The sequence below is a fragment of the Mirounga leonina genome, unplaced genomic scaffold (genome assembly GCF_011800145.1).
Source record: "Mirounga leonina isolate KUSES-001 unplaced genomic scaffold, KU_Mleo_1.0 Mir_129, whole genome shotgun sequence".
NCBI lineage: Eukaryota > Metazoa > Chordata > Mammalia > Carnivora > Phocidae > Mirounga > Mirounga leonina.
Window position 1 is genome coordinate 60850740 of NW_023270323.1, and position 17892 is coordinate 60868631.

General features: G+C 48.4%; 1 protein-coding gene across 5 annotated transcripts in view; it reads left to right on the forward strand.

Annotated features, from left to right (window-relative positions):
- The first annotated feature begins 97 nt into the window (after window positions 1-97).
- SEL1L3 (SEL1L family member 3) overlaps window positions 98-17892 on the forward strand; it is a 99823-nt gene continuing 82028 nt past the window's right edge. For 3 of the 5 annotated variants that reach the window (XR_004679280.1, XM_035005195.1, XM_035005197.1), the window contains exons 1-2: window positions 98-317; window positions 13342-13912. Coding sequence is in view for 4 of the 5 variants with exons in the window: in XM_035005195.1 (XP_034861086.1) it covers window positions 153-317; window positions 13342-13912 (736 nt within the window). In the remaining variant the exon portion in view is untranslated. Of the gene's footprint in view, window positions 318-8238; window positions 8254-10933; window positions 11016-13341; window positions 13913-17892 lie in introns of those variants that run through there. The other 2 variants (XM_035005196.1, XM_035005194.1) reach the window with 2 other exon arrangements.

Consider the following 17892-nt stretch of genomic DNA (forward strand, 5'->3'; position numbering starts at 1 on the left):
GGCGGCGGCGGCGGGTCCGGCGGCGGCGGCGGCAGGTGGCCCCGCGCGCGGCGGCCGGCCCGGCCGGGGGCGGGCGGGAAGGTGGCGCCTCGGGCGGGGGCCGGTCCCTGCACCAGGTGACCTGCTCCGGCCCGGATCCGGGCGGCCTCGCTATGCAGCGGCGCGGCGCGGGGCTCGGGTGGCCGCGGCAGCAGCAGCAACAACCCCCGCCGCCCGCGGTCGGTCCCCGGGCCGCAGCCATGGCCCCCCCGAGCGGCGGCGTCCCCCCGGGCCTCGGCGGCCGCCCTGCCTGCGCGCTGCTCCTGTTCTGCTACCTGGTGAGCGCCGGACCCTGCCCGGGTCCTCCCCACCCTCCGCGCGGGGCCCCGGGGACGGGGCGGGGGCGGCCGGGGACCTCCGCCTCGCCGGCCGGTACGGCGCTGCTAGTTTGCTCGCTTCCTGGCCGCTGCGCCCCGGGCGCGCCGGCACCTGGCATGGGGACCCGCGGCGCCGGGAGGGGTGCGTGGACCGGACTTGCGGCGCGGCGCTCTCGCTCGTGTCCGGCCCTCTCCCCCCGAGACGCGCTCCAGACCCGGCTGAGGCGCCCCCTGGAGACCCCCTCCGGCCCCCCGCTCCACCGGGAGCCTCGCCAGCCCGTTTCCTCCCCGCCAGCCGCGCGCGGCTCTCCAGCCCCCTCCCTGCCGGTCCTGGGCTTCCCTCACAGTCTCGCAGCTCCTTGCCTTCCCGTGCCCAACTTCGCCTCTCTCTCTCTCTGTCTCTCTCTGTCTCGCTCTCCCTTGGCGAACGCCGCCCGCCTCGAACCTCCGTTTAGTTTCCGCCGGGTCCTCACGGCCCGGACCGTTTTCTGCCAGCGCACCCGCGACGAGCCCTCGCGTTTCCAGCGCTCTTCAACTCCTCCGTGGTCACTCCAGCCAAGTTGCGGATGCCAGAAAGAAACCGAGTTCTTTGTAACACGCTTACAGCCAGAGTGGTGACTTGAGCTGCGTCTTGAACATTGTGATTTCAGAGAATACGCTTGGCTTAGGCACGTCCGTTTACCATTTGCACTCTTCTTGGCTTCGGTTTCAGTTACCAACTAAATGGCAGTAACCTATTTTTCAAAAGCAGCTCACTTAAAATACCAGAATAATTTAAACCCTCAGAACAAGGTGGGGGAATATTCCTCAATTCCTTTGATGGCCTTCTTTCTCCTGCTTTGAATTCTCCTAAACAATAGTAAATTTAACCGAAGGCGACACCCTTCCTGTCCGGCCTACCTTGTGTTCCAGGATCTTACAGAAAGCTTGGGTTATCTAGCCATATATTACTGTAAATAAGTGAAATCGAAAATGCTGAATCATGAAACTGATGTAATAGGAAATTCACAGAATGCTTAAAATTGAGCAGTGTCGTTGTCCAGAATTGTTCTCATTTATATGGTGTCGCCATTATTTGGAGTCTTTCTTCGTAGAGGCTAAAAACTGCTTAGGAGACATTGTCAGGCATTAGGATTTGATTCCAAGGAAATTGCCACCCAGCCCAAGTTTCTTTTAACACTCTTTACTTCTCAGCCGTTGCATTTCTTGAAGCAAGAGGGTGTAAAAATGCAAATTGTAATTCTGCTTTAGCGTCTACCTGTTGAGCAATCCATGCTTTTCCTCCTATTTTAAAGTTAACTGGTACCAAATTTCGTGGTTGGATTTACTTACTCAGAAGAGGTTGTCTGTTAACATGCATGGGTGTTTTTTTTTTTTTTCCTTTTCACCCAAGATGTATTATTATTTAATATTTATGCCACAGGGTTACAGCCCTCAGGCTCATAAATATAAGTGCCAAAACAAATGACAGGGTTTCCGTTTAAACAGATGATTCCTGTCCACAAGGCACTGTTACCCACAGAGGCAGAAATGATGTAGTAGAATAGTGTGTGGAACATTAATGTACAGGTGGTCTGGAAAGTTCCATGTGGAAATCCGAAGACCTGGCAAGGAGAGACCACTTCTTGACAGTTCTGAGAAATCGGAGTAACAGGAGAAAGCTTAAAGGCCTGGTGGTCTACGGGAATAGAGGCAGATGAGGGAGCAAGTAGAAAAGTTCTGTTGGGACCAAGGGGGATTTAAGGGACCAGGTCACAGAGAGGGGACAGAGATGCTGTGCACAGAGTAGAGTTAGAGAGTGAAGTGGTGAGGTCAGGGCTCTGAAGAGAGAGATTTATAGAAAATACTGTAATGTGGGAACTAACCAGAGCACGGCTGAGTGTCTTGGCAGATGGGGAAGGGTTGGATTTTGGAACCATCGTGAAGAGGGAAATGTCAGTGCTTCCTGACTCTGTGTTTCCTTCAGATGGGCTTCAGATAGGCTTCAGATAGGCTACTGTCCAGGAAAGGCTTGATAAGCAAGCAAACCATTTTGCAACTGAACGAGACTCTTTTGTCAAGTCCAGGAGAGCAAAAGTGTGATTTGGAAGATGGGCTTCACCTTTTGTTCTAAAGGTCTAGCCATTTCTGTAGGATTCTGCTCTAGAGGTATGTACTATCTGAGCCTCTGGTGAAAGGTGAGGCTTCCTGACCTTGGAGAAATTCACCGTGCAAGGTGGGGAACATCTGCCTGAAGCACGAGATACAGAAAACGACAGAGGGGAAAAAAAGGCATAATTGTGTCCATTCTCCTCGTCAAGGAATACTGCCTAGAGGAAGTGATTGGTCAGGGGAGGCGAGGCGGGTGGGTGGAGAGTAAATGTGGAGCAGAATAGCTAGGCAGGATCTCAGGAACATGGAGACCCTAGAGGGAGAAAGCTATCCCATAATTTGGAAAACATAAATAATAATGATAGTTTGCATTGTACTAAGTTGTTTATATGCATCATCCAGTATTTTTTTAAAGATTTATTTATTTGAGAGAGAGCACGCGCGAGCAGGGGGAGAGGCAGAGGGACAGGGAGAGAATCCTCAAGCAGACTCCCCACTGAACGTGGAGCCCTATGCGGGGCTCAACGTGGGGCTCGATCGTAGGACCCTGAGATCATGACCTGAGCCGAAATCAAGAGTCGGACCCTTAACCAACTGAGCCAACCTGTCGCCCCTGCATTCTCCAGTGTTAATTTTAACGACAACCTTGTGAAGTAGGAGCTGTTATGATCCTCATTCGGATGAGGTAACTAAGACTCAGAGAGGTTAAGTAAGTTGCCCTGGGCCACACAGGTAGTCCAAGATAGAAACCCAAGTCTGTCTACTTCCAGAAACCCAGTTCTTAGGCATGCTAACTTACTGCTTTCTGCATTTTGCTGCTTTGTGTTCGTTCCTCTCATACATAGATGCATGGGTCATTAGCAAAGCTCTTACAATTAGCAGCCACTGTGCAATTGGCCAGGATGTGAGGTCATGTCTAAAGTAGCCTAAAATATACAAAGCAGGAAGCACAGGCCACAGAATAGAAGCAGGATGTTAACGAGAAAAAAAAAAAGAATAGGTGACACCAGAAAATATTTGCCACGGAGAGGTAAAAGATAGGGTCTCTCTCTCGTCCAGAGGCAGCAGGTGGAGGTTAGCACTTAGCGTCTGTACGAATGTGCGTCCAGCTGTAGAGCGAGTGTGCCTTGGAAAGCATTCCAAAGCCAAGTTGTCTGTGATTTGGGGGCCGATTCCCACTCTGTGCGATCCCCACCTATGTGCTTGTTCGCAAGGACTGGAGGTTGAGAGTGGTTTTCTGAACAGATGCCTTTAAGCCCCTGCCCTCATGGGGAGCATGCTTCCCGGAGCCAGGGTCTGAGGCAGCGGGCGCCTTTCCTCCCCACTGGCTGGGACAGAGTAGGCTTCAGTGGCAGCCCAAGAACAGTGCTGTGACTGTAGCTAGGATACTGCCAAAGCATGAATAATTGTGACGAGGCCTGAAAGATAAGTCACGGAACGATGCCAAGCAGATTTCTGAAAAGATGATCCCCGGTTCCAGCGGCTGCCAGAAAATTCTAAGGTCACCAGAGGTCAAGAGGCAGAGAGCCTCCTCAGAGAGGGTGAGGGCCTGGAAAAGAAAAGGTAACAGAATCGCTTCCGCTGAGGTCCCTGGTGCCGAGTGGTGTGGTCTGGGCTGGACTTGCCAACAGAGCCCCTTGCCATTCTCGTACGTCATTACCTTGTACCTTCCTCCAGACTTGGCCAGACCAGCTGAGGCTGTCCCAGCCCCATCTGTGACGGTGGCACTTGTGGAAGGCATTTCTGTCCTTTCCAAACGCTGGTCTCGAATGTATAATTTTTTCTTCAGTGAGAAAAACACATCTCACAATGGCTGGTATTGATGTCAGCTGTAGAGCTGAAATATTCAGAGTGGACATTTGCACTCGTTAGACAACCGGAGGACAAAGCCATAAATGGGCTTTAGTGGCACAGATGTATGTGGGAATGGTTAGCAGATCTCTGGTGGCTGTGACAGAATTCTCCATTGGTGGCCATAGACCGTCGGTTAACCCTCTAGTAGTAGTCCTGAACTCCTTACTCTGTCTAACACAGGACCTAGGAAAATCAAAACAAGGTATCTCCATTATCTCGCTTGTGCAAGAGCGAAAATGGATATTTGAAATACAGAGCTCACCTTCAAACTTCACGTCAGCCAATAGAAGCCACAGTCACCCTGACCAGAGCTCCTAAAATCCCCCAAGCCATGGTGTTTGCCTCTTGCTTTCTATACCTTCTATTCCTCTTGGCAAAAGTGTGGGAGTCATGAATTGGTTGAAGGAAGCAGGTGGAGGAAAGGTAGAGAAGGCATAAAGAACCAAGGCAGTTCACAAAGATGGATAGACTCGAGTAGACCATAAATAGCCTCAAGTGAATTCAGTTACCCTGTTTATTGGCTCATCCTATTCCCCCCGAGAAGGGACCTGAGGGGCAGGAGGATTGCTGAGGAGATTCTGCTTTGGCTACTCTTATTTGTCTGACATCCTCATCCAAAGAAGGGCTTAACTGAGCTGGGGAGTTGGCTCAGTGCAGTGTGTAGGTTTGTGGGTAAGATAATGCCTACCCTCCCCAGGTACAAGGTGTAAGGACCTGGTAGGATCTTAGCTCCCATCCCCCCCTCCCTCCTGCACATTCAAGATGAGAGTGAACAAAGTCTCAGCTTTCCCCCACCTTGGCCAAAAAGTGGGACAGGTGTAGAGGTCAGTTGGTGAGTCGAGGGCCTCATTTTGGGCGTTTCTGGAAGGCAAGAGGGACAGATAGGAATTTGAATTTTGGTTCTATTTTTGAGGAGCTGGTCGACCTTGGGCAAGTGACTCCCCGTCTCTGAATCCATTCCGTTTTCTCCGCTGTGTCCCTCCCAGAGCTGTTGTGAAGATTAGATTTGAAGGGAGACGTTCTATGAAGTTCTTTTTGAGAGGATGAGGTTAGAAGTGAGAAGAGGGACTTGCCGCATCTGTCCCAATGCCCAGCTCAGTTATTCAATGAAATGAAACCAAACCAAACCTTGGTTACCCTCATGATTTAAGTTGAAAAGAAATAGCATGTCAAACAGTATTAAAGAGAGGAGGCGAGCCAATCCAACTAGGAGTATTGCTCACTGTTATGATGGTGTTTCTCTAGCCAGCTCTCAGGTTTGGGAAGGCATATTGGTCAACTGTGAAGTATTGCCCAAGACACATCTCGATTTTGGAGTCCATACTGACATCACTGCCCATTCTGCTTAATTGCATGCTTTGTTGACATAAACAGGATTTTTGCTTATTTCTAGTCAGCAGAAATTGGGAAAGTAGACCTCTTAAGCCAATACAGTGACTTTTTGACCTATGGAAAGTTTGATCCAGCCAGTTTGGAGAGAAAGCACCTAAGTTTCCTTAGGTGACTGTTGGGGTGGAATGGGCAGGAATGAGAAAAACAGACATTCAGTAATTGTTTGCATATTACATGAACCCACCACATACACGTGTTAGTGTAAAATTTCCCACGACAAGACGTGAATGATTTAAGATGCTTCAATCTCTTGGTCCCTTCCTTAAATAGCAAGTTGTCCATATAGAGGAAAGAGCCTAGTTTTCTCAGCTTTTTGGAATGGGGAGGGTTATTTGAATAGAATTTCTTCTTACTGATTTTGCTTAAAGGCATCCGATGCAGTCATCCTAAAAGAAGCTTAGACAGAATTGATAGATTTTTTTTTTTTTTTCCATCCAGAAGATACATAAATGCACCTCGACTCCCAGTCTGAATTGAACACATTTTGATCTCCAGTTTGGGGTCTTTTCTCATGAACACGACATCAACTGACCCATTTCTTTCTTTAAAAAAATTTATAATACATACACAATTAGACAAATGTGAGGGAATCTGTTCTGAGAGTGTGTGTGACATTGTCAAATTTGACTTTGATTAAGGCTTACTTCTGGTGTAAACAGATGTTTGAGGGCTCGGGCATCTTTCAGAGCCCAGCTCCATTGTGTGCAGAGCAGATCAGTAGCTTCCGAGGTGGAATATCTATGTGGTTGTCTAAATGGCAGATGAGGGGCACAGAAATGCCCCCACTCACCCCCCAAATCTTGCTCATAGCTGCAGTGCATTTGAGCTTTGCTTTTAAGGCATTATTTCCCCCAGACTGGCATAGAAATGTAGCTATGTGACATTACTGTAGTCCTTTTTCATCATCACATTAACACGGATGAACTTGCCAGACGAACAGAAGTCCAACAGGGGGTAGAGGGATAGGACATTTAAAACATTTAATTCGTATTTTTGCTGTGGAGAAATGGAAAGTTCTAGAAGATAGTGCGGTTGTCTGAAAGGTCTGGAGGGAGTTGATAGCTGAGAGAAGTTCACCCTAAATGGGTAAGGTAGGTTCCAGAGCGCCACCTTCCCTGACCTCACAGTCCCCACGTCAGCTGTGACTCCCCAGGGGCCCAAGGAAAAGCCAAAGGGTAAGGGTTCTTCCAAAGGAGATTAATGAGGCTGGATGGACAAAGAGAAGTGGAGAGGATCTCCATCACAAAAGGACTTGTGAATATCGGGAAAGGGTGGCAGGGACTTCAGGATTGGATCAACTCCTCCGGTTTATATGCAGGTGCCCCTGGGAGCTGTAACCTGAGGCGGACCACAGAGGCTCCTGGCAGAAAGGCTCATGCCCAGGATTTTATTTCAGCAGGAAACACTTAACGAAAATCCTACTGTGTGCCAAGTTCTGTTTGAGAAGCCAGGGACATAACAGTGAATAAGACATGGACTCTGACCTCATAATTTCTAAGCAAAGGAACGACTAGGTAATTTTTCACTTCCGTTAATGCAGCCTGGCATGTGAAAATACCTATGAAGGTTGGACACGTGTCATGCCGGTAGCTGAAACTCTTCAAGTTAATTGCCTTATTTTCCTGGCAGGAGACAGCTCATAACCACACACATGACTTGAGCCAGGAAATCAGCTTCAGCTTAATCAATATTTAGAGTGTGATGTGTTGCTAATCAGTGTTGGTTTTGTACATAACAGAGTTAGCCCTACTCATGGCATAGCCGCTGCCCACTGGGTCCCCTCCAATCCACAAGATGCCAGCTTCCTACATTGCTTAGGTGTCCAAAAGACTGAAGACCGCCGTGCCCTCTTGAGGGATTTAGACCGTGCCCCTAAAGCCACCTAGGGTGATTTTCAGGTCCCCTTTGGGGCCAGCACACCCCCATCATATTGCCCATCCCTGACAGTGTTCCTTTCCTGTACTCATGATTCTCCCACTTCTCAAGTTCATCTTACTCAGTCCATGAAATTTTTCTGCGCCCAGCCTCGCTCTAACTTCTCATCCCACCTCGGTCTCTACTGAAAGAAACAATAGCAAGATGTCAACGCCGCCACCAAGGAACCTTAGCAAAATAACAAATCAAGCGCCATCAACCACACATCTATGAAATTATGCCTAATTGGATTATTCATCTCATTTCTCCCATAGGATCATTCCTTTGGAAAGCATATTTTCTGTCATGTTGTGTTTTCCAAACCTCTAAATCTAGAATAAAAGCTCAATAATCTAGAACAGTAGTCGGCAAGCTGTGGCCCACGGGCGCAACCAGCTGCGTGTTTTTGCAAACAGAGTTGAGCTGGACCACAGCCGTGCTCCGTCACTTACGATCTTAGTTGTCTGTGGCCGCTTTCTTGAACCCACAGCAGAGCTAAGTAGTTCTTCACGGACACCAAGTGGCCTGCAAAACCTAAAATACTTACCATATGGCCCTTTTTTACAGGAGAAGTCTGCTAACTTCAAATCCAGAGTAGCACCATCCAGTTGTCAGACATATAATGGAAGCTACAAATACGAGCCACGTGTGTACTTTCAGATTTTCTCACAGCTGCATTTAAAAAGTAACAGGTGGGGCGCCTGGGTGGCTCAGACGGTTGGGCGTCTGCCTTCGGCTCAGGTCATGATCCCGGAGTCCTGGGATCGAGTCCCGCATCGGGCTCCCTGCTCGGCAGGGAGTCTGCTTCTCCCTCTGCTTCTCTCTCTCTCTCTCTCTGTCTCTCATGAATAAATAAATAAAATCTTTAAAAAAAAAAAAAAGTAACAGGTGAAATTAATTTTAGTAATATATTTTATTTAACTTGCCCTATCTCAATATGATCATTTCAACATGTAATCGGGATAAGAAATATTAATGAGATAGTTTGCATTTTTTTTTTAAATTGTCTTTGGAATCCAGTGTATCTTGTACACACACAGTAATTTGGACCAGCCCCATTACCAGCGCTTCATAGGACTCGTGGCTTCTGTATCAGATAGCGCCCACCTAGAACCTGTAAACCTTGGATTTACTTTTCCTGCACTTGAGGCTTTGAAGTAGGTGAAAATAAAATAATCTCCATCTGCATGTATAGAGATTTCCTTTAAAGCCGAATTTTGATGGAAGGGCTGGAGGGAGAACACGGTCAGGTGTCCTATACCTTCTTCGTTCTCATCTGTCACCGCTGATCTCGGCAATGATGAGCCTGATGTCATGGGTCATCAAGCGAAACTGAAACCAGCTTCAGCACGCTGTGCTTCTTAACGTGGGAAAGTGGACTGATGCATGTTTAGCACTAAGAAGTAAAGTAATGAACATTACTACTAACTGCACTTTGCAGTGAAATCATATAACCTTTCCCCCAGAATTCCGTTTAAAAGAAGTATAACTTGGAGTTCTAGCGTCAGTGATAAAAACATGATTTAAAAAAAATATTGAAGGGGCACCCGGGTGCCTCAGTCGTTAAGCGTCTGCCTTTGGCTCAGGTCGTGATCCCAGGGTCCTGGGATTGAGCCCCGCATCCGGCTCCCTGCTTGCGGGGGGAGGCCTGCTTCTCCCTCTCCCACTCCTCCTGCTTGTGTTCCCTCTCTCGCTATGTCTCTCTCTGTCAAATAAATAAATAAAAATCTTTAAAAAAAAATTATTTTTTTAAAAATTGAAGTGGGAGAAGAGGGCTGGGTTTTTTTTTTTAAGGTATATATAAAAGGAACGAGGAAGAGGTTTTAAGTCATTCTTGGAAAAAGAACACCAGGTGATACTCAGTATGTCACAGCATGTCCTGGACTCTGCTCTCTGTTGCCTCATTAACTGGGCAAATGTGGAATTGAGTGATGGTGGGCATGAGGGGCAGTTGGAATGAGGGGTGCCCACCTCTCTGTCTTCGGCTGGCCTCCGCGGGGGCCTCATCGACTGGATTCGCATCTTGAGAAGGGGGCCGCATCTTGGCACATCTGGCTGAATGAACAAACCGCCGCTTGTGGACAAATGCTGGGGCTATCTCTATTCACGAGAAAGCAGAATTCCGCCTGGCCAACTGTTTATAGTCTCGCTGTTGTGTGCTGCGTGCTGGAGAACGTGGGAGAGGGAGTGAAAGCAAGGGGCTGGGCTCCTGGGCTTGCCTCTGGGAAGCCACCAGCTGGGTGATGTCGGAGGACATCCCCTCTCAGTGATCATTGCCTTGTTGGAAGAATGGGGTGGGCTGGCTCATCACCAAGGGCTCGTCCGCTCTTAGAGTAGCTACTTCTAATTATAAGATTATTTTTATGTTTGTTTTCCCCCCTGTAATTTGGAAGTATAAATGAGAGCATGCAACAATTAAGGCTCTCACTGCGGGAGCAGACAATTTGGACTGTACCCACCTCTTTACATATTTCTTCCCACAGTTTTCCCATGACTAATCAAAAGCAATGGCCAGCCCTTCTCACTCTGCCACTTGGAGAAGCTACATTTTTAAATTTTCATCTTTAGGACAGTTGCTTTTCTCTCCATCCCCCCTCAACTCCGTTTTTTTTTTTTTAATATTCATGTAGTACAAAATCCAAAAGATAAATAAGGATATATAGCACACATCTCTCTCTTAGCCTGTCTCTTGGTCACCTCATCCTTCTCCATGTGAGCAACCAATGCTATGTGTATTCAAGCAAATGTGTATCTATTTTTCCTTTTCTTTTTTTTTTTTTTTTTTAAGATTTTATTCATTTATTTGAGAGAGAATGAGAGAGAGCATGAGAGGGGGGAGGGTCAGACGGAGAAGCAGACTCCCCGCTGAGCAGGGAGCCCGATGCGGGACTCGATCCCGGGACTCCAGGATCATGACCTGAGCCGAAGGCAGTCGCTTAACCAACTGAGCCACCCAGGCGCCCTATTTTTCCTTTTCTTAAAAAAAACCTCAAATGGTACTTCTGAACCTTGTTTAAAAAAAAAAACAAACTTCAAACTTTGGAGTTCACTTCATTATCTGTCCGTGAAACTCTTCCTTGTTTTAATAGCTATCTAGCACTCCAGGAGTGGATGTCCTATCGGTTACTGAACCAACTCGGTCTTGATGGGCATTTAGTTCTGCATCCTTTGCTGTTACAAACAGTGCTGGAGTGCAAGCCCGTACATACATCATTTTACACAAATTTGAGTATATGGGTAGGATAAAATCCTAGAGGAGGAATTATTGGGCTGGAGGGTGGGTGCAGTTATATTTTTGATGGATTCTGCCTGACTGCCATCCACAGAGATCGCTTTCCCCAGCGGGACATAAGAGGCCAGTCCAACCGGGACAGAGTGTTACCGGACTTTCTGATCTCTGTGAACCTAGTAAGTTCAAACTGATCTCTTCAGTGGGGTTTCAACTTGCCTTTCTCTGACTATCAGTGGGAATTTACTTATTGATGAACTCTGTCGTTTGCTCATTTTTCTTGATTGTCAGCTTTGTTTCTAATTGATGGTCAGTGCTTTCAAATAGAAACACTGCTCCCTTTTCCAGAAACTTCCATTGATTCTTCACTGTCGGTAGAATCAAAGTCCGCATTCCTTGGGCTGGGGGATTCAATGTCCTTCAGAGCTAGGACCCTGCCTTTTTTTTTTTTCCCAACCTCATATCCTCATGTCTTTTTGTGTCTTTACCCCTGTTCTGTTCTCTGGTCAAACCAATCTGCCCTCTCTCTAGTACATCTGTGTTGCCCCTGCTTAAGCTATTCACACCACTTGTATGGTCTTCCCTGTGCCTCTCTACCTAAAGAACTTCTCTTCCCCTCCCAGCCCAGCTGAAATATCATTCCTTCCATGAAGGCTATTCTAGACGACCCCCGGCAGAATGACCCTCACCTGGGACTGTACTCCTTTAGGACTTGCTTATAGTTTGACTGGAGCCCTCATCACGTCCTGCCTGGTGTTACTGCTCTTTGTAAACACAATTCCCTGATGCCCAGCTTTGTGTCTCAGCCCCTTCTGCGTCTCCTACAACCCTCAGCCAGAAGTGAACAAAGGGGTCCTTACATCTTCCTTCTTTGGAAAACTGACCTTTTTCTTTAAACTTTTAAAAATATTCACAGTATAAAATTTACCATTTTCACCACTTCTAAGGGTACAGTTTAGGGATGTTAAGTACATTCATATTGTGGTGGAATATGACCAGCCCTTCTCACTCCACATTTATCCATCCACCACATCCATCTCCAGAATTCTTTTCCTCTTGTAAAACTGCAACTCTGTGCCCGTTAAACAGTAAGTCCCCATGATCACCCCCCCCCAACCCCGATCCCTGGCAACCACCATCCTCCCTTCTGTCTCTATGCATCTGACTGCTCCAGGTTCTTCATATAAGTAGAAGTTTATTCCTTGTGCCTGGCTTATTTCACTAAGCATAATGCCCTCAAAGTTCTTCCATCTTGTAGCATGCGTCAGACTTCCTTTTCTTTTTAAGGCTGAATAATATTCCCTTGTGTGTATATATCACATTTTGTGTATCCTTTTATTCATTGAGGTCATTTTTACCTCTTGACTATTGTGAATAATGCTGCTGTGAACATGGGTGTATGTCTATGAACGTATCTCTTCGAGTCCCTGTTTTCAACTATTTGGGGCTTATAGCCAGAAGTGGAATTGCTGGATCCTGTGGTAATTCTAGGTTTAATTTTTTGAGGAGATTCTGTCCTGTTTCCTTCAGTGGCCACACCATTTTACATTCCCACCAGCAATGCACAAACAGTCCAGTTCCTCTACCTCCTCTCCAACGCTTGTTATTTTTGTTTTGTTTTTGTTTCTGGATAATAGCCATGCTAATGGGTGTGAAGTGGTCCAAAGTAACCTTTTCGCTATTGTGTTTTGGATGCCTGAATCACAAAGTTATATTTAGAAGAACTCTTGTATCATATGCTGAAAACATTGTCTTGATCTCATGACCAACTTCCAAGATTTCTTCAGCAAGGAATGTCCATTTTAAGAGGTCTTCGTATTTAAATAACTAGAGAAATAACACACACAGCTAAAATCTTTCTTGGCCCATGTAGCCCCGTCCATGGTGAAAGAATCAGACGACACAGTCTGTTGTCCAAGCCTGCCTGTGTGTGACTTGGAGCAGTGGAAACCTCCTGCTGGTCCATCCGTCGTGTGCACTTGTCCTGGCTTGGAATTTACGGGAGAAAAAAGGGGCCAGGTTGGCGTCCCTGTCATGTCCCCTCTCAGGCGCACTTTGAACTCTTCCCCCACCCTTTGATTTGGCTGCATCTGATCGCCATTTGAAGTCAGGACAATGCTTTGTAAATGTCTGAGCCTGGCTCATCTCCTTTTCACGCTAAGGCAGGCTCACCGCTCCTGGATTTGTTGCGAACTAGCTCCTCCATTTGGAAACCAACTCTGGAATGATTGCCACGTAGCTTTGAAAGTCCCATTTTGATCAGCAGATGCTACTGAGTCTGGGGAGAGAGTTAAATGTGGCCTAATCTTCATTTGTGTGTGTGTGTTGGTTTTTCTCTAATTGTTGGGGAGTGGTTTTGCCATCTTTTATGTCCCACATTCAGTGCTTTCTGTAGATGGATTTTTTTTATCCCCGGAAAATGATTCACATATTTGTTAATGTGATGATTTTTAAACTTTCTGTCCTTCTTTCTTCCTTTCTTTTTTTTTTTTTTCCCCTCTTCAGAACATCATGCCGTCTTTGGGCAGGCAGACTTCCCTGACGACGTCGGTGACCCCCAAAGCTGAGCACAGCGTGGCTTACAAAGACTTTATTTATTTCACTGTCTTTGAAGGGAATGTCCGCAATGTTTCTGAAGTCTCGGTTGAGTATTTATGCTCTCAGCCTTGTGTTGTCAATCTGGAAGCCGTTGTTTCGTCTGAGTTCAAAAGTAGCATCTCTGTGTACAAAAAGAGGTGGAAGAACGAGAAGCATCTTCACACCAGCAGGACACAAATAGTACATGTGAAATTTCCAAGCATCATGGTTTATAGAGATGATTATTTCATCAGACACTCCATTGCAGTATCCGCGGTGATACTACGCGCCTGGATTACTCACAAATACAGTGGCGCAGACTTGAATGTTAAATGGGAGGAAAATTTGCTACATGCTGTAGCGAAGAATTATACTCTGCTGAAGACGGTCCCACCTTTCGAACGCCCTTTCAAAGATCATCAAGTGTGCCTTGAGTGGAACATGGATTATATTTGGAACCTTCGAGCAAACAAGATTCCCCAGTGTCCTCTTGAAAGTGGTAGGTCATTTGCCTTGCAAGGAACCTGATGCTCATTTCTTCAGATAGCCTGTATCACGAGAGAATGACAGGAGAAGGTTCTTACTCTGGCAGTGGGGGAGGTGGGGAAAATGACGGGCACACCGAGCCTGTAGTTTAGGACTTTGGGGAGGTAGTGGGGGGGCGGGGAGTAAAAAGGTGAAGAGAGAAGAAATAGTAGGAGAGAATAGACTGCACCAGAGAGTCACAGAGATCATGGAGGGACCTGGAGGGGTTTGGGTCTGAAGTTGGAAAGGAGTGTTAATGCCACCGAAACAGACACGGGGAAAATCTTCCTCCCTCTCTCCCTTCCTGAGTCCTTCGAGTGTCAGTTACGTTTAAGTGGAGTGTTTTATCCAGGAGGGGGTGAGGACCTCAAGAGGAGACTTGCTGCGAAAGGTGGTATCACACAGTGGGTTTCAGCCCAGAGCCCCTGGGTTCAACTCCTGATTCTGCCACTTTCTGCCTATGTACTCTTGGAATTCTGGGAGCCTCGGTTTTCTTACCTGTAAAATGGGGATGATAAATAACAACTCCCTCAGAGCCGTGTTGTGAAAATTAAATGAGATGTAATTTGCTTAACGCATAATCAGCACTCGGCAAAAAATAGCCACGATGATGATAGAGCCCAAACTCTGCACCATATCCTAAAAGCCACATGGTTACAGCCTCCGAAGGACCCACACAGGAGGTCCCTGTGACCTTCTGTAAGCACTGGGGTTGGAGGTCTGTGGCTTGTGCACTCTTAGTTCTCTCCATTGGTATGAGGGGCACATTCCTATGTGGATGCTGAGCGCCTGCCAGCTCTTCTGGTCGTCCTGCAGTGGGGAGCTAACCTGGGCATGCTCCCAGGCACTCACCCGGAATCTGACAGTGTCTCCTCAGATGTAGCCCTGGGACCTGCTGCGACAGAATCACGCAGGGCTCTTGTTGTCAATGCAGATTCCCAGGCCCCGTCCATATCCTACTCAGTCAGGACCTGTGGAGTGCAGGGCCCTGAAATCAGCACTTCAAACACACTCCCATGACCCTGATGCATCTTAAAGCTCCAGACCTCCAGAGCAGCGGCAGAGCCGGTGGGATTTGGATCTAGGGTAACTGTGACCCAACCCCCATGGGCCTGTGACAGCAGACCCTTCCTCGGGGGGCGCCTGACCCCTCCTGGTCTTTAAGAGGACTGCTTTGGGGCAAGATGACTTAAGAACACTGAGAAAACAGTGGCGACGAATATTTCCTGAGACCACCCCAAAACAGCCTTGTATATGACGGACACTTCAAGGATCTGTTTAACCAGAGTGGTTTGAGTGGTCAGACGCCACTTGCCGTAGAACGAATACATGTGGCATTACAAAAAAAAACAAAAAACAAAAAACTCTTTATTTTGAAATAATTATAGATTTGCAAGAAGTTGCAAAGATGGGAGAGAGTCCTGTGTATCCTTCCCCCGGCTTCCCCCAAGTGGTGAGGTCTTTCTTAACTGTAGCGCACTAGCAAGACCACAAAAGTGACATTGACCTAGTACTGTTGAATTAGACGGCAGACCTTATTCAGAATTCACCAGTGTTTACATGCACTTTTGTGTGTGCGTAGGTCTATGCACTCTTATCCTGCGTTTGGTCTGAATAGCCTTGTGCTGTGGCTGGCTTGTGTGGGGCTTTAAATACAGAGCTGGAGAGGGAGGAGGCAGGTTCCTTTTCTGTGTGTATGTGAGTTGGGGGTAGGACGGGGTGGGCCGGTCGAGCTGCCTGCGTTCTGATGATCGGTGCGCATCCCTCTTCCAGGCAGAGCCCCATGCTAGCGTCTTTCTGGAATGCCTTTCACGGGGAGACCTAATTTATTAAGGAGAAGGAGGTATGAAGCACATAGAGCCAGTTTTGATTTGCCTTCGATTTTGTCAAGGCGTAATGATTCCATTTCATGTGTGGCAAATCACATATTTCTCACCGAAGAATGACTAAATTGCAAGCTGGAAGTTTTCAAATGAAGTTGTTTATGAACTGGCTGAGGGCTTAGGGTGCCCGCACATAGCCTTAGAACGTGAACTACCTCTCCTTGCTTTTGTTTTTCCTTCCCATATTCACTGAGCTTCAGAATAGCTCAGTGGGATTTTTTTTTCTCCCCACCTTCTTCCGAGCATTACTTTTGGGGTGAGAACCAAGCTAATAAAAGCATAATGCAGAGGAAAGCCTTTTCTAATCATTAAAGTCACCAAAAAATGGGGAGTGGGGTGGCTTTCTCTCAAAGCCAGCTCTGTTTGCGTGGCTGCGATGTGTTCACCAAAAGGGGGAACACTTCCTCTCCCTCTCTTTGAAAGAGGAATCAAAAGAGAGTGTGCAGCCACCCCATGGAAAATGTCCACGACCTTTGTTCTTGACACGGCTGTGTGATGGAAGGGGGCCAGGCCTCTGGCTTGCTCTTAGCAGGGGCTTCTTTACTTGGCTCTTGATGAACAGGAGTCAAGTCACAACAACAAGCTGGCATAAGGGAGCCGAGGGGGCGCCTTTCATGCCCGGTCCCCTTGCAGTCTGCAGCCAGCGCTGCTGTGGGGTGTGGGGGAACGTCTTCTGTGGCCAGTGCCTCATGTCCTACGAGGGCTCGATGTCTGAACTGAAGTACCCTCTAACTTGCTTTCATTTTCTTTTTCCTTTATAAAGAGAGAGAGAGAGCCCAAGTCCCCATGCACAGGGCTGTTCCATGAGTATGGTTAGAGGGCCTCTCCACCAAAGGCTTAGCTTAGGCCCCCAAGGTGACGGCTGCGAGCACCCGGACATAGCCCTCCTGGACTGCTCCTCCTGCCTGTCCTCCCGGGAGAGGTCAGCGGGTCCCGTGGCCTCCATCTCCAGACGACGTTGCATATTCAGTCCTACTCCCCGCTTTGCCCTCATTCCCCACAGGGCAGCCGGTGCGGGCAGGCGGTTCCTCCCACTGCGGTGAGCACGAGTGCCCCCCACGACCCTTCCCATGGCCTGTGCCAGGGGTCCCTGTCCTCTTCCTGTTCCTGTCCCCTATCCTGCCGCATCTCCTGCCATGCGCCCCCTTGTCCACCGGCTCCAGCCACACGGGCCTGCCGGCTTCTCCTGGAGCCGACCAAGTTCATTCTCCCTTTGGGACGCTTACCTGACTGCCCCCTTCCCCTCCACGGCTTGCCGCCTTATGTCATGCCCAGTGCTAGTGTCATCTCAGGAGAGACGGCTTCCTCGCCCACTTTATCTCGGACGGCAGCCCCGCCCCTGCCACTCCCACCCCGTTGTCACTTGTCTTTATTTTCCTGCACAGCCTCATCGTCCCCAGACGTTGTAATTAAATATGCGTCATTGCTTTTTTGCTGGATACGCGTGTCGCTGGGCCAGTACGCAAGCTCCATGCTGCCAGGGTCCTGCCTTATTCTGTGCGGTGGCCCCCACCACAGCCCCTAGCACCCAGCAGGCATGCAGTGACCGTTTGTGAATGGAGCGATGAATGCTCTTAGCCAAGGGGCGAGGACCTTTTTCTCACAGGCCTGTGTGCGACCATAATGCGGCGACATCCTCACGCAGCTGCTGCCACATTAGGGAGCACACAGGGGCAGGGGGTGGCTGCGTCCTTCCCGAGGCTCACACACACCGCAGCTGCCCGGGGAAGAGCCCAGCCGGGCTGTGCTGGTTGAGGATGCAGGCTCTTGGTCAGCGATTCTCCTTTGCCACCACACACGAGCCCACCTTTGCTCTGCCCTCGTAGTTTGAGTCTGGGATTCGCCATCCCCTGCCTTGACTGAATCAGTTCCTTTTACAGGGACTAGCCCTCCCCGCTGCCCACCTGTACCTGCTCCCCACTGCAACCCCACGTGGCAAAATCAGACCCATATTTCGGTAGCTGGCTCAAATTTCCACTCCTCCCCTGCCCACCCCCCCCGAAGCCCTTTCCTTCCCTTTCCTTTCCTTTTTCCTTTCCTTTCCTTTCCTTTCCTTTCCTTTCCTTTCCTT